Genomic DNA, 17,012 nt, shown 5'->3' on the forward strand with positions numbered 1-17,012 from the left:
CCAGGTATGTGATGGTCTGTTTGTCTGTCCAGACAGAGAATAACCTTTGAAAAAGAAGCCCTGACAGCAAAGGAGAAACTGCTTCAGTTTTTTTTATTTATTTATAAAAATACCCAAACTTTAAAAACCCACCGAGATGAAACCAGCACCTAGATAAGGGTGTTGGTCTACACTATGGGCAGAAAAACAGAGACAGCAGTGACATCCTTCAGAGAGCTATTTTAATTCATTCCATATAGCTGCTATGGATAGTTGTAACTACCTCTGATGGATCTTGGGCACGGTACCTCTATCCACATCCCCACAGAGGAGTCTCACCCTTTTCTTTCACCTACCTACTTCTCAGCTGTTCCCCTCAGGGAGTTCCTGAAGTGTAGCAGTGTTGAGAGCAGTCAGCTGCCCTGCCTGCTAGCATGGGGCCACCAGTCTCCGTTTCCGGATGCATTCCCAGATCCATTTGGGAGACACCCGCTTAGCACCAGGATTCTCATCAATGTCCCCAATAATGTGTGTTGCTGAGGCTGTGTCATACTCTGTCACGAGATCACCATCGTACGCTATGAAGTAGCGCCGGATTTTGTTGAAGTCCTTCACAGAGGGTGACAAGTAGAGCTTCACACCAGTGAATATGTCCAGCAGCATCTGTGCAGTGGGGAAGAGAAGCAAAGGTTGGTTTAAAAAAAACTATGTAGAAATTATGTCAAAAATACCCTAAAATTGCACTTTGGGCTGCATTACATCACGCGAGGAGTAACATTCATACAGTTCCCCTGAAAGGCAGGTGCTACAAGAGAGCAGTGCTCCTCTGGCTAAAGGAATTATTAGCTTATCAGCAGCCCTTGTAAGTGCTGCCTTTAGTGATGATGCTGATGTGGTCAGGTGAACGTGGTCTTAATGCCTTTGCAAGCCAATGCTTCCTCGTTGAAGTGGGAGACTATAATTGCCCTGGGAGTGGACTTGCTGTTTACATCAAGTAGCAAACAGCTGCTCCAATCTTATCAGTAAATTATAGCTCAGCAATTCTTGATCCACTCCTACACTTTGCTGAACAATAAGCTAGAAAGGACAACTCTTCCTCTACAGCTCTCATCTCCTCTATATGCAGCCACTCAGCAATCACAACGCATTGCCTCTGAAGAGCAGGACATTGCTGGCTGCTGAATAGAGAGCCTTGAGCATGACAAACCTAGTAATGTCAACTCTGCTGATACAGAAAAAAATGCTGCAGAAATCTGCTTCCTCTACAAGAGTCTCATCACTATTTCTGCCCTTAAATTAAAAGGAAATTGAGGATGCTGCTGTGGAAAAATTTTGAAGGCTTCCCCCATGGAAGGCAGAAGTGGACAACTGAAATGCCTCTATTTTCTCCCACCTGTGTGGTTGCCACCTAACTGTCCATACCTTCTTTCCATTGTCTTCTACCTCAGATGCTTTTCGCTTCTCTCCTCGTTTCTCCTCTGGCTTTTGAGGGGATTCGGTGACTGCTTTGGTGCCTAAAAACAAAGACATGTCTCACTGTGCTTCTGTCTACATACCAGCTGTATATTAAAAGCAGGCAGAGAAAAGTGAGGACAGTAAGAGTTTGTAAAAGGCTTTCCCAAACTGTTCTGGAAAGTCTTGGCATTAGAACATAACTGGTAAGAGATGCTGCTTTATTACCACTAATGGCCCACGGCATCTTCCTGCTGACTACATAGCTCACCTTTCCTCCTAGCTGTCACCAAACCATCTCTCTGGGATTGCTCAGAAGTTTGGTACAGGTTATTCTGCAGTGCATGGCTTTGCAGTCTATTACCTGGAAATCCCCTCCAGGTGCCTTACACTGTATCCATGAACTTAAGCCAAATAAATTAAATACTGGTTCTTGGCCAAAAATATTTAACTGAAGGGCATGTAGCTGCAGGAACAGGAGCAGCAGGTTTGCTGCTTAGACCAGTCTTACACATTCTGTTAAGGACTGTGATTAAAGATAAAAAAAAGAACTGCATGCCCCAGAGAAATTACATCATATTTAATTTTGGTAGTGTCTATAACTGAGACACCCAACACAAGCCAAACCAAGGGTTGAAACCAGCTTTGCCCATTAACCATAACATGCTTATAAAAGCAGTGCACAGAAGGCAAAGAACACATCCTGAGGTTCCCCTCTGTAAGGAGAGGCCTTACCTTCTGGTTTCTTGGCTTTTGCAGGGGACTTAGGGGGAGTTTTAGTAGTCTTGTGTGGTGTGGAAGACCTGGAATTTCCCTCATTCTCTCCACTGCTGCCAGCTGTGGACTCCTCCTCCTCCCCAGCAACAACGCTGAACTCAGCCTTTTCTTTGGAGAGTTGGTACAGCTCCTGTCCAAACAGAAACAAAGCATTCCCTTCAGCCACAGTGAAACCTCTGATAAGAGACATGAGCAGTAATGCATGTGCTCTTCACATTTTCTGTCCCCTCCCCATTTAGTATTTGCTCTTACATTTTTTCTTCCTGCACCTCTTTGTCACCATTTTTCTGTCAGCTGTGTTCAAGCTCTCTGCTTTCTGCCCAGCTGCTTGACATTAAGGGAAGTCACACATATTAACACCATCCAGCAGTGAGCAAGTCAGACTAACTCCTCGGAGCCTGGCTCTCTGGACTGAAAAATGGCCAACACCCAACGTTCTGCCTGAGAGTATTTTACCTCTTTCTCCCCTACCTGCACAGCGAGTCAGAAAGATTACTGCAGAGGGACTGAATCACTCCTTTCTTCGATGGCATAACAAGCACTTACAGCTGCTGTCAGTATCCCTGTAGGCAGTGCGAAGACAGCCCAAATGACAGTGACTAGACTGAGAACAGAGCACATCAACAGCTGACTTACTGCTTGGGGTGGCAACAGGCCAACTGGTTTCCTATCACTAAAGGAGGCACTAAAGACGCTGCGTGAGGTGGTGCAGCCCTGGGAGCTGGGCAGTCTGCCATTTGGCCCCTGTGCCATGGAACCACGCCAGGCTACCCTTAGTCACTTCCCAGATGCCTCCCGCAATTTCAGCGATTAATGGGAAACCGAATGACCATAAACATTTAGGAGAATTAAGGTCAGCTCTTTCAGGAAGGAAATTGCTCACCATGAAGGCAGTTACAAGAGCTGATAGAACTAGCTGCCAGCACAAACCTTCGTGGAAGCACACAACTCAACAGCTCACGAGACTCAAGGAAAAAAAAAAGAAAGAGACCCATGAAAAAATAAGATTCACATCAAAATAGTCCAGGAAACAGCTTGAGCCTAGAATAAATGGAACACAAAACATGCCACTGGAGGTCAGCAAACGTCCTCAGTACGTACCCTATCAGAATCTGTCTTTTCAAATATAGGCTGCTGTCAGAACTTATTTGCAAGCACGCTGCAGAGAAGCATGCCATGTTGACTCACCTTCAGCTGCGGGAGGTTGGTGGCTGTCTTCCAGTCTTTGTCATCTCGAATGCGAGTGCAGCGAGGGAAGCGAATGGAGATCCCATCTGCAGTGTGAGCTTCAGCTTTGGAGAACTCAGCCCCTGTAATCTCCCACACTGGGGCTTTCTAAACACAGCAGTGAGGAAGGAAGCTATGTCACATTCTTGTGTTCTCTTGTGAACTAACCTTAATGCATCTGTGTTCCTCTACTTCTACAACATCTTGCTCCTGCTCCCAGCACAAGAGTTCCATGTATACCTCCTGGTCACCTTAATTAGGAAAGCTTCTATTTATTTTTTATTCCAGTGAAGAGATCTTCCATTAATACATATTGCCAATTTCCTTGTATCCCATTGCACATAAATGGCACAAAGCATACTGGCAAATTTAGCATAACAACAGTAGCAACTTCTGGGTTACAACTGCTTCAACTGATTTAACTGTACTCTAACTGTTCTTTTAAGTTCACTTCTGGGAGGGATTTAATGTGTAAAAACATTCCTAGAGGTGCTGCAGGTACGATTGCCTCATGAAGCTCTTAGTCTTAAATGCACCTGCAAGATTCAGAGATAAAAACTCATGCTTAAATTCCTCTCCCAAGCATGAAAACTAATTTTGTAACAGGGATAATCTGTACAATTATATAAGAAGTAGGTTGCTGTACTGGGGCTGGAAAACATTTAATGACAGCACTTACCTTTGGATCTGGGACAATGAAGTCTGGGTAGTAGATTTTGTTAATTTTCAGCCAGCTTGGAATTTTACTAGGATCCTATTCAGAGCACAAAAACAAGAGAACTCTTATGATCATACATGTATCTAGTCCTACAAGGGAGACTGCTGAAAGACAATGTAGTAGTAAATTGGCTAATATATATTTCATTGCCTTTATATGGATTAAACCTGCTGTAACCTGCAGTGCACTGATCTGCAGCAATTTCTCCTCTGCAGAATCACAGAACATTACCTGCAACACAGCTGCTACCTGTTGTCATGCCATACATAACACCACTATGTTCCTCCAATTGTAATTCATATGGAATCACACATTTTTAAGATTCTATAACCTGCATGCCAGTGGCCTTCAGGACCTCAAGTAAATATTAAAATTCAGCTGTTTGCATGCAAGGTCTTGAGAAATAAGGTTTTGCACTTTCATATATGTCTCAGGAAGCTCAGCATTTCAGGCTATCTAGCAGCACGACCACATCCTGACAAGCATTTCTCACCTACAGCCCCATCTAGTGACTGTCTTCACCAATTGCAACATGCCAAGAAAAAAAGATAGTTCTGCTTCCCCCAATAAAACTGTCTCAGCAGGAACCAGGTGGTGCCCGCCTTCCTGCTCAGCGTCTTGAGTACAAATCTCAAGCAGTGTCTCATCGTTAGGAGATGGCCACACCTACCCCTCAGTTCTCACAGACAGGTTTATGGAAAATGTACCCGATTTAACTCTAATGGAGCCACTGTTTGTTCCTGGCAGAGCACTTGAATTCTGTATTTAACCAACACATAGCTGAGCAGGAAGAAGCTTTTACCAAGTCCTACACTGAGTACTCCTCTGCCTCCCTGCCATTGCCCATCTCACCTTGCTGATCTTCACCATATCCAGCTCTGTTTGCAGACGGGCCAAGGTGGCATCGTCGTGGCCACCAGCACACTTGGTCACAGTACACCACTTCTCGCTCGTGGGGTCATAGCAGCCCATGAGGAAGATGGACATCATCCCACCTGGGGGGGGGAGAGCACAGCAGTTCATATCTTCTACAGGACAACCTACAGCATTTCAAAAATCAAAGTAGTGAACCCAACCCCCTTATCTGTGGGAGTTCTAAGACCACAAGTTTGAGATGGTTTCTCTGCATCAGTTCATACACAAAGCTGAACAGAGAGCTTTGTGTGAAAGGCAAACCCAAGACCTAATGCTTTTCTGTGCCAGCCATGCCACAGCAAAGCCAGGCAGCCTGCAGTGGCCTGGGACGTGATGGGCTGCAGCACAGTCACTGTGAGAGCCACTCTCATTGCAGCAGGAAAACAAATGCTACAGAAAACCTAGAAGAGGAAAAAGCTCGGGATTTTCCTGAACCAACCAATCTGATTTAGGCTAACGCCAGAGACTTACCTTTACTGCCTTTCCCATAGAAAGCTCCCAGCACCACCAAGTCAGCTGTGTCAGCCATTGCACCCTCATTTAGGTAGTCCTTTTTCACTTTCAGCCAGTGCCGCTTTCCTGGTTCATAATTACCCTGGGCAAGACAAAGCAAGAACCTCCCAGTCAGAAAGGAGATGACTCTGTAGCAGCCATCTCCTCAAACAGCCCTTGCTTTATGAGCACCAGAGCCCTGCAGTGCTCAGATGTATAGGAAGTAACCTGGATTGGATGTCAGCATCTACAAGAATCTAGAGATGTTTCAAGACTGCTCAGCCGAGTGTACTCTGCCCACAGACCTCCAAGAGGTGACAGGACAAAGCAAAGCAGAGAATCACATGAGTGACTAGCAGCAGAGCTGTAATTAAAATGCAATTCTGGTTACCAGCTCAGTGATCTGCCTGCTGGACCACGTCACACTACAGGTGCATACAAATTGACTTGATGGTGCAAAGGCACATCACAAGGCTCAGAGAAGTGGAGTTCTGTCCAGATGGCAGAAAACAGGCAAGAGAAGAACAAACAATACCAAAATCCAGGAGAAAGGTGATAGTAACTGAGATTCAGGTTACGCTACTGTACATCCCCTCCAGGCACCATTAGAAACCTCTGAAAACAGAATCGGGCTGAATTCAAACTCAGATTAAGTAGTTCAGTATTAAGCAGGGAGAGGTCTGTTTCTCCCCCTAAATCTCAGCATCCACCAGTAAAGACGAGATGCAAACTTACCTTTATATCTTTCAACACCAGTCCTTCCAGTCCCTCACGGATGACTCGGGTGATCATATCTGCCAGATCTGAAGCTTTCTGAAAAGGAAAGGCATTGTGGTAAGCTCAAGGCTGTCAAATGGCTGTAGTGTTCATGCTTTCCACTTGGAGCAGTGGTGCACTAAAACTAAGGCAACTGCAGAGATGAACAGGTAACTTATTTCATAGAATAGTTTTTCGAAGAAAGTTCCACACCTGTTCTCTTTGCTGAGCATCCAATAACTATGCTGGGAATATGTCTTAGAAGCTTAGAAGAGAACAGCTGGCCATTTAAAAACATAACAGAACCACACAAGAACAAAAGCCTCCTCAGAAAGGAGGGAGTCACACTGATTTTGTGTCCTGAGCAGGTACCATGTACACAAGATGAGATCATCTCAGCCAGCAGTATGGGTTTACTTCTCTGTCCAACTGCCCTGGGACCTATACTGTTTTCTTCCCAGAATGCTTTCTTTGCTCCAAATGTCTGAGCATTCTCCACCAAAACCAAGGTGCTCCAGTTACCAGCAGTGGTGGGGAAAAATGAAAGGACATAAAGCTTGTGCCAAATGATCAAAGGGAAAATTGGGCCTATTGCTGTCTAAATGCAGTTTTTAGCACTCAGAACGTATCTCTGCTACAAAAATAAAGAGCTGTGACACACTTGGAGTTGTCAGTCTGGAGACAGGAAGCAGTTTAGCTCCCTTCAATCATACTTTAGTCTTCTCTAGGTAGCACCAGAAACAGGGCCTATTTTGACAAGAATTGCCAGATCAGCAGCCTGAATTAGACAAGGGCCACATAGTAAAGGACCATGGAAGTACCATGGAAGTAAAGGACCAAGGAAGTGCAATGTTAAATCGTACAGCAGATGTGGTCAACTCACTGTGACGTGCTTCATCTCCGAGAACAGGATCCGGTTGGGGATTTCAACCATGTTATCATGGAGAAATTTACGACGCTCACGCAGAGGCCTAGGACAGAGTATAAAGCACTAAGGATATAAATCGATTTCAATGTGAAGCAGCAGGCACGTGAACTTTCAGAAAATATATTTAAATAGTTAAATGACTTATCCTGCAGTTTCAGAGCAGATAATAAATTCTTTTTAACATTCCTCCAGGAAGAAGCTGTAAAACAAATCTATAAGAATATTTAGCTTCTGAGACATGAGATGAGCAGAGTACTGAAAGCCACTGAGTTCAGCTGACATGCAGTTACTCTGATATCCTGGAACTGTAGAGCAGGATGGAGCACCATAGCAATGTTTTTTGCACATCCAAGATTCCCCTATGCTCTCTTGATTTTACAGGAGTAAATAGCCAAAGTGAGCTGCTCCCTCTGCAGAAGTACTGCAATCCAGTAAGTCCACGTTGAGCAGTGAGCCACACATACCTGTCCATCAGGCTGATGTCGTTGAAATAGATGCAGTCAAATACAAATAAGCAAACGTTGGCATCTTGGAAAGCAGCTTTCTGCAAAACAATGAAGATGAGTTTAAGGAAATCTGGCAGCAAGCAGCAGCAGGGGGTTTTAAAACAACACCACAAAAAAAGATGCTTCTTCTGTAAGACTTTAATATTCTTAGAACATAAGTATTCTTAGAATTCACATTTAGAGTGAATGTGTCAAAGCACAGACTAGAAAAATAAAGCATGTTAATTTCTCAGTGACAGGGAAATAATAAATACTAAGGACTTCGAGCAGCTTGATATCCATCACTGCTGCTGCAAGAATAAGTGCTCCACATGCTTCAGATTAATGGTTCCTTTAAGTTACAATGCAATTTAATTTGCCCTTTACTGTCCTCTTTGTTATCATCATTTAATCTAGCCAACGTCTACATAATACTCTTAGGGATTACATCCATGTCTGCATCATTCTGGTCTTCTGATCTGCTATGCATTTCTATAGGTAACCATAAGCAATTACAGAACTGCAAATTCTTCTAAGGCTTTTTTTTTTTTTTTTTTCTTAAACACTTATCTTAAGCTGCAGTTTTCTTACTCTCCTGCTGGTGATCAAGCTAATATCAAATCGACTGTATTATAACAGTACCTTTTCTTTAATAGCAGCCTTCTCAGGGATCTTAGATTTTTTTTTTTTTCAAGTTCCCTAGGAAGCACCAGATCTCTTGAACTCTTGTGATAACTGAGCACATGCTATTGTGCTTAAGTCAGCAGAACAACAGCCTCTGACCACAAAGGATTTCTTTTTTTAAATATACATATATATTGTTTACCTTATGTACACCAAGAGATCCAAAAGGAAGCGGCTTGCCAGTTTTATTATCAATTAGAAGAACTTCTGAATCCAGGATCATACTGTGCCCACCAGGGAAAGCCTGGGGGATGAAGTCCTTAAAGTGGGCTACCTTGAGGGGAAAAAAGAACACAGAGAGATGTCTGATTGAAGAGATGGACTCACTCCAGTGCAGATGTTCTCTCCAGAAGTGTCTGAGAGATGTGTGTGCACATTTCTACTGCAGCACAGACCATGAGCATGATCTATAAATAGAAAAAAAGACTTGAACAAATATAACAAAGTCACTCAACCGGCATCAAGCCAATCCAACTGCAACATCTAAAGAGGACTTGAGAGCAGGTAGGTTAACTGTAGCTTCAAGGCCTTAAAAGCCACCAAAACAAACTCATTGCAGTTCTACTAAATGCTGCTTTTCTAGATTTGAATATGCATAGAAATTAAACAAAAAGGCATACAACAGAAGCTATCCTCCCTGCCTGTGGGAACTTGTGAAATTCCCTCACGCTTACAGAGGGAAAGAACAGACAATTTGTAGGTGCTTACTTTGTGGGGAAGGACAGGTTTGAGGCTCCGGCTGAAGTAACTGAAGTGATCTCCGTTTTTATGGACCTGCACCCTCTCACCATCGTATTTAATCTCTGCATACATGCCATTGGGGCACTTCTTCATGGCATACTCTATTGACTTGCATGCTTCAGCCTTAGAAAGGTGGAGAGAAAAGAGCAAAAGAAATTCGGAAGACGCAATTTTTAAATAAAGCTACTTTTACTTAATTGCAGACATGAACCATCCATTCTGTCTTAGATCCTGCTGTCCAGAGTCTGATATCCAGTCCAGGTTTTGGCTTTCTTAATTTGCCTGCGTGTGCTCAGAATACTATAGCTGTTCAGTTTTTATCTCCTCCACCTACTTAGAGGTGTAATTACTGTGCCTTTTCTAGGTGTGCTCTGAGCTCAGAAGTAACACATTGCACTCTGATGTGTTCAAACAAAAGACAAACTTATTTCAAATCTCTAATCCAAAAAAAGCTTACACTTTTTCCAGATAAAGGATCAGTTTCTGAGATGACAGCAAAGAAACCAACAAAAATGTCACATCTGGACTGAAATCAAGTCAAGATTTTTGCTTCTGCAGCATCACTGAAGCAGCAAATGCTCAGTACACCACGTACTGCCCCATGGTAGAAAACACTTTAAAAATGGCATTATACATGAAAATCTGTATCACTTATCTGTCTACTGATTCCTACAGGAGGAGGTTTCTGACAGTACATATGAGAGCTCCTTTTCTTCCTCTGATATAGGTTACCCCTACAGGGGGGCCAACATTACCAGCATAGGCTGAACTGGGGTCATCAGAGAGGCCTGCACGCTGAGCGTGCGCTTCACGCCTGGCGTCTTCTCAGCGTCCTGCTGGTTCCTCAGGACTCGCTCCACCACGTCCTGGAGGTTGCGTGATGCTTTGAATGCCTCGTAAGCATTTGGATCCAAAGCATCCAACCTTGAGCAAATTGAGAACAGCAAGAAAAGTATCAGTCTCAGGTCTGTTGCTCCTGGCCTATGAGGCTAACGCTCACTTCTGCTTTTATCTTGTAATGAAAGGTGAGACTTACACATGCTTTGCGCCAGCGTTCATTTTCAAGTCATGCTTAATTAGCCTGATGATGCATTTCAGGTCATTGCCCGTACATCTGAAGTGTGAAAGAAGATTCAGAGATGGCAGACACTTATCTGTACTATTTTCCAGCTGAAAAAAGGAAACTTGTCAAGGCCTCTGCAAAAAGAGGTCTTCCCATTCTGCAGGGTTCCAACTCAAATGAGTGTTTTATTAGTGATATTCCAGAAGCAAAAAGAGAATATCCAAAAGGCTTTTGATCATCTTTATATTTGAATGCCAATATTAATTTTGCCTCTGTGTAGAGATGGCCTCCAAAATTCAGTTCAGTAAGGTATCTAGAGTGAGGTTTTTAATACAAGCTAAGCCACACAAAGAATCTTCAGCATGTCTACATGGCTTGAAGGCTTTTCCCAGCTTACCTAAAGCAATAACTTAATTTAAAGCTAAGTAGGACAGTTTGGCAAACCATTTGTTTAGCACAGATACAACAGTATATTAACAGACAAGGATGATTCCCCCAGACTTAAACAGGAGCCAATCAAACCACTAACAGCAGCTGACAGATATAAAGTTCAGTCTCTGTAGCTTATGATTACTTTTTCATCTGTTCTAGCTTGTGAAATGTAGATAACCACTCCTAATTTTATGGTCAACCTTCAGAGGCTGTTTAATCCCTCACCTGCGAGTGATATCTTGCAGCACACTTTGCTGGTCATCTTCCTTAGTAAGCTTAGATAGCTGGATGAGAAACTCATCTACCTCTTGGATGGTCAGGAGGCTTTTGGCTGCTGGAGGACAAGATTTGCTCTGCTCAAAGAAGAGGCGTATTGTCTCAGAAACGTCTCCCTGTCTCCAAGAAGAAAACAAGGGTTGGTCAGAGCTATGCCCAGCAAATGGGAAAGCTACTGCTAGAGATTCAACACGATTCCAGCAAGCACAGGACAGCACAGGAACAATGCTGAAACTGCATGAAGGAAGTGCAGCCAAACATCAGAATAAAGCTGCCATGACACACAGTACATCTTTTCAGCCATTTCACTTGCAAAATATGTATGCAAGAGCACTGGTAGCACCTGATTGTTGTATTTTATTTTATGTACTGCTGCAGCATCACAGACCCTGTATTTCCTCAGGATTAATCCATTTGTAAATCCAAGAATATCTGTCTAGTGGTGTCATTAGAAGGCTGTATGTATCAAGGTATATATCAACACAGCAGAGGTGAAAGAATTCACCCATTTTCTTCATCTTGCAATGGAGTTAGACATCTGCACAGTCAGTTACCAACTCCTGTGCACAGGAATTAAATGCACACACGTAAGCATTGGCAATTATATAAACCTAGCTTAATTAACAAGCCAACTTAAGCTCATAGCGACAGATCTATTAATTCAGTTTTTAATACATGATGTTAACAAAGCAAATTATGTAAATCAGTAGAATAGGAACACAGCAGACAAAATGGTTTAGTGAGAGCAGGCGCAGCTCAGCTTGCCTAGGTATTTTAGTCTTGTTTTCTAAAGTTTTGCAGGCGAGTTCACATCTTGCTTTCTGATCAAGCATTATTCTCTAAATGTTCCAGATGGCAGAGAGCTCTATGAAAACTGCTAAAACAAACAAACAGAAGATTCACCAGCTCCTTAACAGTTAAGCTAACAACCTTTCAAATAAGGCGGGGGGTGGGGGGGGGGTTGGAATATCACAGAATTTCCATATCAAGAAACTAAGCAGCAGAAATTAAGAGAGCTGCTTTATGTACTCACCTGTTCCAGGTCTCGGACCATTTCTTCTTGGCTGCAGTTAAAAATTCTGCTGAACAGCTTTACAATCTGCTTATCATTCAAGTTGTAAACAATTTTAATGATGCCTGGTAAGAGTAGCTTAATGGTCAGGTATACGTCACCATGAAAACCATCTGGAAAAAAAGCACACACCATTAGAGACTGTCACAATTTATTCTCATCTACAGGCCCTGGTTGTTTGTACTCATTTACATGACTGGGGAAAAAAAACCACAACACAGCTGGGTCTTCCTCGTTCCACCACACTGCTCTGCTCCACGTGAAGGGACATTTTTCAGGGGATCCATAATTTCTCTCCAAGTCTGATTCTGGTGCTAATTTTGGTGGCACCTACAAACATCTGAGGCAGTTCTGGCCCAAGACATTCTTGTCTGCATTTCTTCTTTAGACAGCAGTTCACTTTGAAGACATTATCAACACCAATTCAGAAATCATCACTCCTCGCATCCTGAACTAAAGAGCAATCTGATTTTAATTCTCCCTTGCTTTTGACATAATAACATGGAAGTTTAATTTTGAGAGGGCTGTCACAAGTAGAAAATGCAAAGCAGGAATCATACCTCCTCCACTTCCCTTCTTCAGGAAGTCCTGGATGATCTGTGTTTTCACATTGTAACTGGGCTTGTCAGCAACCATGGCACAGAGCTTCCTGAACTCTCGCAGCAAGCAGTCTTTGTGCTTCGGATCACAATTCTTTGCAGACAGACTGGAGTTATGGGAAGAGTTTGCAGACACCTCTTCAGAATTCTTGGGCTTGGCTGAATGAAAGACAACAGGTTGCTCTTTTAGTAAGTACAGCATAGGCAGACTTTGAAGACAGAACACCTCTATTAGGTAATCTGAAAAGAACAAACCCACCGTGGTGACAAAGCTTCAGAACTGAATAATGATACGCTACCCCAAAAATTGTGACTGAATTTCAGTTAAATTAAAAAAAAGTGTATTTTCTTCCCCACTAGTTTTGTTTGGGATTTTTCTACCTTAACTCTACCAGACAAATACGGTTAAGCCTTGATGAAAACAAATTCCTGCTGGCAGATGCTTCTGTTTTGTTTCTGCTTCATGTGCCTTCTCCCTTCAAGGAAGCTCATTTTCCTAATAACATTGCTAAAATGAGAAGGAAAAAAACTGAAGAGAAACTCACTTAGCTTTTATTCACATCTGTCGAGCATTTGACTATTCAGCTATAAGAGAACGAGAAACAAATAGGTTGGACAGGGGCTCTGGCAATGCCTAGACCAAATTCCTGCACAAAGGAGGGCTCCCTCCAAAGCTGATGAAGTTGCTCTGGGCCCTGAGCAGCACAGTACAATTGTGTGAGCAAGCTGTATAGGACGATTATCTTACTAAGTATTATTAAATATTTCTCAGATCCCATAGTAATTACTTGATATCTCACAGCCTCCCTTTCAGCAAGAAGGACATATGTGGTGTCGTTCAGAGAATGAGAAAGGTCATTAACCAAAGCAATCAATCATAGAACTATTTAATCCATCGGCAAGAGAGCTAAGCCCAGTTTCCCATAGGTTCATATTCTCTGTACTCCTAGTCCTTCTGCCCAGCTCCTCACCACGTATGTTACTCTCCAACATAACTACACATTATTACCAAACCAGATTAAGTAAAAGAGTTAAAACTAAACCACCTCCTACAGAGTGCTGGTACTGGAAAAGGATTTCCCAGAATCATTTTAAGACTTACCTGTGAAGCCAGAGAACTTCTTTGGATTGACATTAGCCAATGGATCTTTCTGGGGACTGCTTATTTGTCCAGTGGCAGTGAGCTTAGCCTGAACTGTTGCTTTTTTCTTCGGTGTACTTGCAGCCTTGGACGTAGCTTCTGTAAAGCAGCAAGTCAAGGGTTCAAACCAGAAGCCAAATATAATCTCCAACACCCCTGAACGTACGTAAGATATACTGCAACAAACAAGTTCTAAAGCTGGGGATGGAGGGACATTTCTCATACAGCAAAAGTTAAGAGACTATGTGATTTAGCAAAGTTCACAAAAAAGGATGAAAATGGACAATAAGTGATGCTTCCTTGGGGCATTAACCTGAACTTTAAGCACCTACGCATGGATTAAATCACCTTCTCCAGTCAATCATGACAAACAAATTAAGAAGCACCATTCCACAAGTGCCCGCTTCCCTTTACTATTAGGCTCAGACACAGGTCTGAACCCCACCCATCTTCTCATTAAATCATGCTAACAAGTCAGCAAGGACTGTTCGTCAGAGCAGAGAGGCCCCGGCACTGCTGCCCGGAGAGCTGTGGGTACCCCATCCATGGAGGTGCCCAAGGCCACGCTGGACAGGCTCCTGACAGCCTGAGCTGGTGGGAGCAACCAGCCCGCAGCAAGGGGTTGGAGCCAAAGGGTGCTCCCCAAGCCGTTCTATGATTTTGCCACTGTAAGGTAAACACGTGGCTGTGTAGTGATTGGTGGCATAACCAGAGAAGGAGTCGCGCAGCAGTATCCCAGCTCCCACCTGGCATCTCACCTGAGATGAAGTTGGTGATGAGTTCTTTCTCTCCATCCTGCAGCTCTTCCCACCCTTCCAAATCCGTGATGTCCTCAATTTTCTTGGTGCTGGCCCGAGCCTTCTCCAGCTTCTCAAACATGCACTTGACGTGGTACCACTCCTTCATGTCCCCGCCAGACTCCGTGAACGGGTTGGGAACGATCTTCCCGATGCGCACCATCCCCTTCACGATCTTCTCCTTGCACTTCTTGCAGCCGGCCGTGCCGCGCTTGGCGTAGTCCACGCAGTACCTCTGCTCAGCCATATCCCCCGCCGCCGTGCTGGCCCGGCACAGCCACGTGTGCACAGGCAGAGGGATGAGGACACGCGCAGCACCGCCGCCCGGCTTCACGTGCACACAGCGGGCAGCCCCACTCACCGGCAGCCGGCACCGGGAGGCAGGCAGGGCAGCGCAGCACGACCAGGGCCTCGGCCAGCAAAGCAGCGCCCTGGGGCAGCCGAGCCCGAGTGTCCGAGCAGCCCGAGTGAGCACCGCGCTGCCCGCGGGCATCCAGCCCGCCCCGGGCCGCTGTAAGAGAGAGGACGGGCACTGAGCCGGGCCCGCGCCGCCTCACAGGCCTACCCTGCAGCTGGGCCGAGAGAGCCTCCGCCACCACCCCGATGCCGTCCGCAGACCCCGTTACTCTGCCCGCCGGCTCCACGCTACCCACCACCCTCTCCCCTTCTAGTCCTGCCGCTGTCGCTTCGCCCCCTCACCCACAAGCCCCGACCGCCCGCCGTACCTCACTTTGGGCCTCACCGCCGCCGCCTCCAGGCCACCGTAGAGCAGGGCGCATGCGCACAGCGCCGCGTACCGCCCCCTTTCCGGCAGCCCGGAAGTGACGTCAGAACACGCGCCGTGCCCCATCCCGGCGCCGCAGGCACCGCCCCCCGGTCAGCCCCGCCCAACAGCGCGGCGTGCTGCCGCCTCGCGCCGGTTCCCGCCCTTTACACCGTCTCGCGCCAGTTCCCGCCCTTTGTACCGCCTCGCGCCGTTTCCCGCCCTTTGCACCGCCTCGCGCCGTTTCCCGCCCTTTGCACCGCCTCGCGCTTCCGCGCGAGCCGTTTCGCGCTCCTGGCGCCGCTGAGGTGATGCCGCGTGGCCGCCTCACGGGCCGCGCTCAGCGCTGTGTGCGTCCGGCATGAGGCAGTGCCTCGTCCCCAGCCTCCAGAATCGTCCTTCCGAGGGCACTGCGCCGTGTTCCTGAAGGTCTGAGGGATGCCCTATCGCTGACTCTACCAAATGGGTGCTATAAGAGTACTGTGTCGTGTTGGCAGAGGTCTGAGGCACTGCAGTGTGAGGCAGCCATCAAAACCAGCCTTCCACGAGTTGTGTTTGTGCAGGCCCGAGGTGCTGGCCTGCCACTTGGACTTCAGAACGTGCCCTCCAGGAGCACCGTGCTCTGCCTGCCCCGGCCTGGGGCGCTGCTGGATCACTCGGCCTCTCAAGGTCAGCCCTCTGAGAGCACTGCAGTGTGTTCTTATGGGCCTGAGGCACTGCTCTGTGCCTGGCCAAATGTCGGCCCTCCAGGAGCCCTCCCAGGCTTGCACAGCCCTGAGGTGCTGCAGCGTTACCTCAGTTCTTCCCAGTGCTTCTCAGTCCGCTTGGAGGCTGCTTGCTGTCCCACTGTGGGCACAGCTTTCCATTTCCCTGCTGAAGGATCTGTTGGGTGGTGCTGGGATACTGCAGGGGATTTTGGGTGAGGGTACCATGCACACCGCCAGCTTGGTTCCTGCCATCACCCAGGAGAAGGGCTCTGGGCCATCCCTGGCCTGCTGTGCTGTTGCTCAGCGTGTCTGAGGCAGGCTGTGAGGCGTAGGGTTCAGAATTCACATCACCAGACTTGTTACTGCTGTACTGCAGGCCTCCAGCAAGCACAAGGTGAACTACAGCCGTCTTGTTTTCTCAGCATGCCAGTCTCCAGCTACACAAACTGGGCTGTTCGGAGCTGTGGATGAGGATAAAACTTCAAAAAACTGGGATTATGTCCATTAGATAAGCATTTCTTGCTAGTAAAATACGGCTGTAAAGCAGTGAGTCTGCATTAATTTGCAGTACTTCACAGTGCAGGACTTTGCTCTCAGACAGTGCATACCATTCAGAAGAGAAATCTGCCTGTCCACTGTGGTGGGAACCCTGATATGGACGAACTGAGCTCCCCAGGCTAACCCAGATATGAGTCCCTGATGGTGACCTGCAGCTGGGGAAGTCCTTCCCAGCTGCTGCTGGCTGTACATGGAAGGCATCTGTATGGTGCTGTGCTTCAGTGCTGGAATGCTGAACAGAACATCACGTGTGAGAAGCAGCTCCAGGACCACGCATTTGACAGACCGGGGTTAAAGGTATGGAAGTTTAATGTGGTTAAATTTTTAATTGTTCCAATTACTTCATGAAAAGTTGTTGTACCATTAAGAAATTATTTACACAGGCAACTGTTGCTCGTGCAACATTTAGCATAACTGTGGCCTCCTGTAGGGGAAGAAGATTGTAAAACT

At 45.8% G+C, this 17,012-nt stretch overlaps 1 protein-coding gene and 1 long non-coding RNA gene across 6 annotated transcripts in view; one reads left to right on the top strand and one right to left on the bottom strand.

The window, feature by feature from the left end:
- Nucleotides 1-74: 74 nt before the first annotated feature.
- LIG3 (DNA ligase 3) lies at nt 75-15,357 on the bottom strand. 4 transcript variants are annotated; one of them, NM_001006215.3, is made up of 20 exons: nt 15,260-15,357; nt 14,496-15,045; nt 13,699-13,836; nt 12,558-12,755; nt 11,959-12,110; nt 10,875-11,041; nt 10,191-10,268; nt 9,910-10,078; nt 9,122-9,277; nt 8,556-8,687; nt 7,709-7,788; nt 7,200-7,287; nt 6,296-6,373; nt 5,540-5,663; nt 5,006-5,148; nt 4,115-4,189; nt 3,397-3,543; nt 2,167-2,338; nt 1,402-1,493; nt 75-642 (listed from the first exon to the last, which is right to left on the bottom strand). In NM_001006215.3, exons 1-20 carry the CDS (start codon nt 15,311-15,313, stop codon nt 409-411), a joined length of 3,027 nt encoding a protein of 1,008 aa, NP_001006215.3. In that variant the 5' UTR covers nt 15,314-15,357; the 3' UTR covers nt 75-408. The 4 variants fall into 4 exon arrangements, with proteins under 4 accessions (NP_001006215.3, XP_040506000.1, XP_040506001.1 ...); XM_040650066.2 differs by lacking the exons at nt 75-642; nt 1,402-1,493 and adding an exon at nt 2,680-2,812 and having other exon boundaries at nt 2,198-2,338; nt 15,260-15,338; XM_040650067.2 differs by lacking the exons at nt 75-642; nt 1,402-1,493; nt 2,167-2,338 and adding an exon at nt 2,710-3,249 and having other exon boundaries at nt 15,260-15,338.
- Nucleotides 15,358-15,566: 209 nt separating this feature from the next.
- The window catches only part of LOC121107263, a 239,851-nt gene continuing 238,405 nt past the window's right edge, over nt 15,567-17,012 (top strand). For both annotated transcript variants that reach the window (XR_005840997.1, XR_006931823.1), the window contains exon 1: nt 15,567-16,859. This is a non-coding gene — a long non-coding RNA (uncharacterized LOC121107263). The remainder of the gene's footprint in view (nt 16,860-17,012) is intronic.

Source organism: Gallus gallus, chromosome 19 (assembly GCF_016699485.2).
Source record: "Gallus gallus isolate bGalGal1 chromosome 19, bGalGal1.mat.broiler.GRCg7b, whole genome shotgun sequence".
Classification (NCBI taxonomy): Eukaryota; Metazoa; Chordata; class Aves; order Galliformes; family Phasianidae; genus Gallus; species Gallus gallus.